This window comes from Gloeophyllum trabeum (assembly GCF_000344685.1).
Source record: "Gloeophyllum trabeum ATCC 11539 unplaced genomic scaffold GLOTRscaffold_00002, whole genome shotgun sequence".
Lineage (NCBI taxonomy): Eukaryota > Fungi > Basidiomycota > Agaricomycetes > Gloeophyllales > Gloeophyllaceae > Gloeophyllum > Gloeophyllum trabeum.
In genome coordinates this window covers 3,069,253-3,077,088 of record NW_006920411.1, presented here as the reverse complement: position 1 = coordinate 3,077,088, position 7,836 = coordinate 3,069,253, and the positions used below count along the sequence as shown (strand labels likewise).

The window sequence follows — 7,836 nt, the reverse complement described above, 5'->3', positions numbered from 1 at the left end:
GTGGCGGCGCGTACATGTCAAATCCATCAAACGAATTTTGTGTATTTAATGAGAATTATTCCATATTTTTACGACTACATACAAATGCTACAGCCATGCTCATCGTCGGCGACAACGACGACAGGCCTAAAGCGGGCGGCGACAACACGCCGGGCGCCGACGCTGGCGTTGTCACCTGACCCGTGGCGGTACACCCTAGGGTTGGGGTTTGCTACCAGACTTCTACCCGGACCGCGGCCGGAAGCGGCAAGGGCATGGTGGTCGACGGGGAAGACAGCGAGGACGGGGTGTCGAGCAGAGTAGCGGACGGCCTTATTATACTAGTGTAGGCGGTGACGTGTACTGTATGTAGACCGATGCTCGAGCGTTGAAGTCAAGGGGGACGAGGTGGGGTACCCAGGGGGGGCGTTCAGGTGGGGTGGCAAAATAAGGTTTTCAAGACCCCTTGGTCTCGCGTCTTGGGGCGTAGTCCCAAGTCTAAGGAATCTCGCTTTTGGTGTCACTCGGGTGAAATAGCCGCTCGGCTCGGTCTGGTTCCCAAAAAGGCGATTGTGATGGCGCACCATGGCCGAGGCCTTGTCCGAAGCCTGATACACGAGGCTACGATATGTATCCCCGAATAGGTCCAGTCACTGCCAGGCTGCCAGCTGCAGTTGAGTAGAAGCGTTTCAGAACCATTTTATAAATCTATGTAGGAGCATTAGCGTCTTGTTTTACTTACGCTCTCTAAGCACATGAAGTCGCGTACCGTGACTGTATAGTCCAGAGTCCAAACAATGTTGGCGTCTGAGGAGATGAATGTACGGTCGAACATCGCATGGACAGGTCTGTCTGATTCTGTCCGTCATTCCGTCAAGGGTGGCGCATGGCTTTGGAAGAAAGTACGGTCAACGGAAATTAAGTGGATGGACATGGCCTGCCTTTTATTACCCACCGCGCAGTGTAGATCAGTAAATACGCGTAGTCCATACTGGACTACACTGGTATTATCCAACGGCGCACACAAGCATCGCACCCGCAAACGCTCAAGCGCTCAAGTCGGGGTGGCTAGATCTTGCCACAGACACCTCATCTGGAGGTGAATTATGCAGATCCGCCATGCCGTAATTCCTTCGAATCCTGTACTCCGAAGCTTGTGAGCGAAGAAGCAACCTCTTGGCTCCGGAGAAGTTAGTTGTAGTCGTCCTTTAACGCCGAGAGTTGACTAGTACTGTTCTTGCCCGCACAGTTATCCATTGAGGTAGCAGGCAAACGCCATTGAATGCCATGACATACTCAGAATACATCCTGTAACACAATACAAATCGATAATCATTGGAGAGACAACCAACTTCACATGCCTGGAGACGCCACCTCACACTCTCATCTCGCAAGCCGACATTCGGGACTTCAATACCGGCAGCCTCGATGGCGAGGGCTGGCGGGAAGGACTTCCCGGGCTGAGCGTCGGACTGCTCGGACCAAAGAGATCGTCGGGTTGCTTGGGCAGTAACTTGAAGATGGGAGACAACCGCGGGGAAGGGCAACGTAGTCCAGTCTGCCGCGTACGAGGAGTGGAGCAGAGTTGAAGAGGAGAGATATTGAGGGAGCTAGCGTCCACCGGTGACAGCAGGATAGACTGGGGGGACGAAGGGGAACCCTGGACCACAGCATCGGGCACTATTGAATCCACACACTCCTCGAGGATGAGTGAATCCATAGGCTGGTCCATGGAAGAAGATTGCACCACCTCTTCGGCCTCCACATTTTCGTCCTGGGCATCCGCGGCATCAACTTCGCGAGCATTAGGCACGACATCATTTTCCTCGGCCTCCGCAATCGGGCCTAGTTTCACGTTCACAGCCATCAAGCGACTCCTCCGCGAGCCGGATGGACGGGGAACAGAAGACAAACTGCGAGCGCTTCCAGAACTAGACAGAGGGATGGAGAGAAACACGTCCTGCGAGTTGTAGGCGACCATCAGGGAAGGTTCTGCTACTTCCTGGCTCCTGCAGATTCCGGTGTATACAGAGTCCGGCAAAGAAGAGCAGCTATAGACGCTGCTGCTACCGTTCGCAAACTCCAGAGAGGCCGGGTACTGCTGTTCCAGAGCGCTGTTCAGTGAGCGGCTTGAAGCCCCAGGAGCCAGCTCAACATCTTCGGGACCATGGAACGTGGGTGCCGCTAGCGCAGACGAGAGATCGCTCGGTAAATCGACGGTCACGAAGGCCCGACCGGTGGAGATGGTAGACTTCAACCGTCGATGCCTCTCTATCAGTACATTCAGAGCATCTTGCCGAGTTGCGGTGAGAGTCCCACTGGCAGTGATACTAGAGACAGCAGATGCACTCGGCGTAAGTATGTCAGCGCAGACGTTCCGGACTTCGGTTTTCCAGTAAACGCTCTTGCTCCTTTGAGACTGTTGTCTGCGCTTCGTACCGAGCCATATGACGACGTGAGACTTGAGGTGCACTGGTAGTCGAACACCCAAGACGGGCGGCGCTTTGAGCACGCTGCACAAGGGACTGGAGGGGTCCTGGGTCTCACGCTTGATATGAGCCAGGAGTGCTTGCTCGGGAGATTCGCCACGGGAGACAGCAGCAACGATATCGCGCAGTACAGGATCAGAGCTTGCGACGTTGCCTAGTAGCACGTTCAAAGATTCTTGACGCCCGCGTAGCTGTCCCTGGAGGACTTGAATCTTGGACAAAGCAACACTGGGCACATCATGGAGAGCCTCCTCTACGCGCTTGCAACGGGCCAGCGCAGTCTCCAGACGCGTTATCCTCTCCACGATCCTCGGTATGTCCAATTCTGTCGCCAGCAGGGCAGGATCCGCGGAGGCTAAGGCATCGATGCGAGCTGCACAGGTAGCACAAAATGGCGAACAGCAATAGCAATATTTCCCGTTCTCCGTACCCGCATGTCGCGCTTCCAGAGGTTGGGTCGCTCCAGTTCTTGGCCAGTTTATGTCGATTCCGCTTTCAGACCTGCCAGTAGTTTTCCCATAAAATATCTTATTGAGCGAGCGCGTCTAGAGTGGGTCGGAAAGCCAAAATCTCCTCAGGAGGCTTTTAGTCGCCGACGAAGTTGTGCATGAACGAAGTTCAAGCCTCCCGAAGCGTCGTGCACGTGATAGACGCGACCATACCAGACAGAGTCACAGACTGAAACAAGCTACCGAACTATAGGACACATCCACTCACGATGTTCACCTCGTTCTAAACACTGAGGGTCTCCGTGTATAACATTCTTGAGACATCGAGCAACGAGATATGAGCGGCAGATGCCCCTGTGCTGCTGGTCGGCCATCAGTAAAACCCGGAATCGTCTGAGAGTCTAACTTCAGGCTGCGCAGACCGTTAGACACATTAGGACACATTTTCCTCAGACACTCGATTTCAGGCTCATTAGATGTTTGTAAGCGTGGGAGCCGCGTCGGTTTCGATTTACGGTCTCTGATTGGCTTCTGCACCCTTCAATACACGATGTTTGTAGTCCAACTACAAAATCATACTTATCATCACTACAAACTTCGGGGTAATGCCCACTACAAATGCTTGTAGTCAATTTAGCCGAGCTAGCTTGCCAGCTCATCATGATTCATGGGCGATTAGAGCTTCGGGCTTTTCCTGATGCCGTACTGGAGTGAGAGGATAAGGGCGGGATCGACATCGTGATTCTTCTTCGAAACACACAGTTACTCGCGGCACCTTGCATCTTCGAACGTTCGTAATGTATATAGCGACCGACTCGTGCCCGAAGTGTTGCAGGCACCACGGCCGTGAGCAAAACCTACTTTCAGCGCTCGCCCGTTGGTCTATGTACAGTATGGTGACTCTGAGCCGACAGGGCAGCCCGTCAGAAAACGAGTAATAGAGATGACAGTGAGACTGGATGACTGTTTCTTGTAGTCGCCGTCGCCTTTTAATCTTTTAGGAACCGCGATTCTGTCATAGTCAAACGTCGGTGCTAGGAGAGCAGAAATACACGAGAAACCACCATCTAGCCGTAATGAACGAATGTCGCCCATTCGTGCCATTTCACCCGCGCGTTCGCCCTCAGAGAGAGCATGACATTTCTGAGAGCGATCGCAGCGTTTCCATCCTGAGGAGGGCTATTGCTACCGTCCGGACTGTCACTCCTTTTCTTTACGGTCTCAAACATGTGCCCATATACTGCGTCAGCTATCACAGGGCCCAACTTGTCTGTCATTCTCCACATCGTCGCTATAACGCTCCTAAAACCAGCGAATTGGAGTCCTGCTGCAATGTGCAGAGCTTCGTCGGAAAATCCCGGGCTGCCTTTCGCTGTCTCGCAGGCCAGGAGCATCGCAAAGGTGCCTTTGGCCTCTGCTTCGAACGCTATGCGATAAAGGGGTATATCCCCATCCCCTAGTGCTAGGGAGCTGTTCAAAGGGTTTTTGGCATCTTGCTTACCATGGCATGCGAAATGGACCCAGTCACAGCGCTTCAGTGCCGCGAGCATGGAACTCCCGCTCGCGATAATTTCGACATCGTGCTCTGAACCAGCATGAGCTTGGAGTCTGGCCATCTCTGTCTCCACATGGGAAAGATGACGCGCGCTGGAGGTCGGGGAGAAACGCACTGCAAGCACCCTTGGATATTGGCTGCCCCGTTGTGCATGGGCTGTACTCGTCCTTCCAGCGAGAGAGTAAGGTGTCCTATCCGTAGCAGGCGCAGCAATTGCGTCACTAGAGGCATGTCAGCCTTAGCCGTACGTTACATTCCAGTACGCACCCACTGAGATTACGCGATGCTAAGGCTTCAACACCGCCCCGGACGCCGGGTGGGTTGTACTCCATTGACTGCTGTGATGGCAGTGTCGTCGCCGACGCCGGGTCCGTTTTTGACTGCTGGTGCTTCGAGCTGATTCTCACCGCGACGTACGGTGATACGGGCAATCCACGGGTAGAATCAATAACCTGGTGCTCGGAAGAGGGTATACCCGGTTCGGCAAAGTTGTGCCAGGTCTCTGCGCGCGAAAAGATGGATAGTGAGGGTATGTAGGAAGATATGACAACGTCGAGCATCCCCTTCGCTTCTTTTCCTCGAGGAACTGCGGCATGGATTGGTAGGAATGAAAGCTTTCCTGTAAGGCACCAGCGGATGTGCGGGGGTTCCTGTTCCTCTGATATAACGCGCAGCTGCTTAAGACGGCCGAGTACAGGACTGCAAAGTGTGTCCCAGAGACGACCTAGTATCTGTCTTAATCTCCCTCTTTGGCCCCCTTCTTTCAGTAGGCCGAGGAAATCCTTGGCGTCGTCTTCTACAGCATCCCTTGTCATCTGTTCAAGGGTCACGAGATGTAGGCCCCCATTCTGGAATAGGACCAAAGCGTCGCATCTGTGGTGGCTGACATTGACGACGACAATTACTCCCCGTTCCGCCGCCTGCTGTAGTTTGCAGAAGCGGATGGGAGAAAGGAAGTCCTCAAATCCCTGTAATCTTCTCACTCTGTCCACCAATTCTTCCCACTTCTGGTCCAATGTCCTGGACACGTATTCCATCGCCTCAATCGAAACGTCCTGCATATTGAAAAAGCCTAGGCGTCTCGCTAGCTCCTCGAACTCCTGGGATAAGCATGTGTCTCGGCGTTTCAGGCGTTCCAATTCAAGACGGACTTGCGCGGCCTGCGACCATAGTATGGTCCTTCCAGAGTCGAGAAGCTCTATTCCTTTTTCCAAGAAGCGAGCTCGGCTTCTCGAATCAGATAACTCGTGCAGTCTGAATGCACATGCTGCCGCATCGCTGGCTAGACCTTTGGGGACGCTGAGCAACTGGGCCAGCCGCGAAGGTACACTGACACCGATGAAGGCAGCTCTCGCTAACAACTTTATAGCATGACTGTAGCCCTCGAGTGCCAATTCCAGCACCTCTCGTTCGCTATCCACGGATATCGGGGCTCTAGATCTCAACCTGTGAGTTGTATTATGTAGGGATGATGCCCATATTACCGCGGCTTTCAGACGATCGAAAGTAAATCCAAAATCGCAGGTAGCAGCCTTCCTCAGGTAGTCAACAGCTTGTTCAAAATCTTGATTATCGTGGAGGTCATCCCTATGCGCATATCGTTGCAGTAGGGATTCGGCCAGGGAAGTCCAAAGCTGTACGTGATGAGGAATATTTCCCTGCTCCGAGGCCAGAATGAGCGCCTCATGCAGTACAGATATTGCCCGTTCTATATCTCCCTTACGATGTGACCTTTCATAACCGATGCGATACGATACCCCTAGGGACCACAGACGTTCGATGTAGAACTGACTGTCCTTGAATGTCCTTCCTAAGACGACCCGCTGAAGCCGTATTGCTTCTTTGATGTCATTCTCGTTGCGAAGCTCGGCAGATTCGTAGCGCATAGCCAGGGCTCTTCCTAGCTGCGACGTGATCCGGTCCTCCTCGTCAGAAGCAAGTGACATTGCTCCTGCTTCGTATCCTCCAAAGGGTGTAGTGAATGCGGATAGGTGGGCTCTCAAAAGCTCGCCGAAGATTCGAGTAGGAATGTCGTATCCGCCCAGCTGTCGTTTGTAGGCGGCCTTGCGCTGCTCGACGCAGTGATTAAGTGCATTTCCGAGGCATCGTATCGCGAAGTCAATGTATTGGCGATCCCCAAAGCGTTCGAAAACAGTTAGCAGGAGTTCGCCGATGGAAGCCGCATACTCGATCTCCTTGTGATCAGCGACCAGTTTTTCGGCGTTGTTAATGTCTTCCACATAGCCGTATGCACGAAAGCGTGTCAGTAGGCAGCCTGTGAAGCAGTTGGCCGCCTTTGCACCGTTGATCCCAGCTTGCTTGGCTAAGGACACAGCTCTTTCCGCGTGGCCAAGAGCTGCATCTATATCCTCTCGTTGGCCTGTAATTGTGAATCGTTGGGCCAAAAGAGTGCTGGAGGACGCTAGAGCATTCGTTACCAGGTTACCGAACTCTTCGACTGCCCAGTTGGGCTCAGCTATAGCAATACCAGGCAACACTTCAAGAACTGTATCTTGATGCTTGATAGCATCATCCAAGTCTTCGGGCTTGTGCTCGTGGTTGTATCGTGTCAACAGAGCTCGCACAAGATGCGACGTGCAAGCAGCAAGGCCATGGTAATCATGGGGACGGCAGATTAGCTCCATAGCCCGCTGCAGACTAAAGAACGCACCCCTCAGGGTTCCCATGTTCGGCGAGCGCTCGAAGTGACAGAGCAGTAGGCAACCTAGCTCCTTCTGAAGGTATGAGGAGAGGCACGCGTCCGAAGGTGTTAGCCTGCGTAAACCAGACTTCAAATATTCCACTGCCTTATCCCCGTCTTGGTACGAGTATGCAGGTCGGAATTTGTGAAAGGATGAATGATAATAAACTCCCAACTCTGCTTCGTGCAATGCCCTGTGGTAGGCGTCGGCATTTGAAAGGGTCAAATACCGGTCTAACTCCGTCCGTGCGAGCAGAAGGAAGTCTCTTCCCCCTCTCTTTAGGAAGAGCCAGTGGTGAAAACGCGCCATAGTAGCCAGATGAGGCAGTCGCGCCTGTAAGGAGCTTTCGCCGTTCAGTGCATCCCGGCATCTTTGGACACCTTTCTCCAGATCAAGAGCGAGATAGGCATATCTGACTTGAACCTCGGGGTGCTTGGTACACCTAGAAACGTGTCAACTGTCCTGCTTGAGTGACTGTATAGGGGGGACTGACGGTAGTATAGTCAAAACTAGTCTGAAATCATCATTCTGTGACGAGTGAGGACTGACACCCTCCGGAACCTCTAGAACCTCTGGAGACCCTCTGATGACGCATTCGAGTGAGTATAGACTGAAGTGAGAAACAAGGGTTACATACTCGTATAACCTCTGCAAGCAAGGGC

The 7,836-nt window shown here is 53.1% G+C and overlaps 2 protein-coding genes across 2 annotated transcripts; both read right to left on the bottom strand.

Moving 5' to 3' along the window:
• Positions 1 to 1,275: 1,275 nt before the first annotated feature.
• Positions 1,276 to 3,291, bottom strand: GLOTRDRAFT_91286 (uncharacterized protein; the record flags this gene model as incomplete). Its single annotated transcript, XM_007864505.1, has 4 exons — positions 1,276 to 1,287; positions 1,359 to 1,492; positions 1,549 to 2,841; positions 3,186 to 3,291. The coding sequence occupies 4 exons, from the start codon at positions 3,289 to 3,291 to the stop codon at positions 1,276 to 1,278; spliced, it is 1,545 nt and encodes a 514-aa protein (XP_007862696.1).
• A 693-nt stretch (positions 3,292 to 3,984) lies between these two features.
• On the bottom strand, positions 3,985 to 7,483 carry GLOTRDRAFT_126104 (uncharacterized protein; the record flags this gene model as incomplete). The annotated part of the gene is made up of 2 exons (XM_007864504.1): positions 3,985 to 4,693; positions 4,740 to 7,483. The coding sequence occupies 2 exons, from the start codon at positions 7,481 to 7,483 to the stop codon at positions 3,985 to 3,987; spliced, it is 3,453 nt and encodes a 1,150-aa protein (XP_007862695.1).
• Between the last annotated feature and the right edge of the window lie 353 nt (positions 7,484 to 7,836).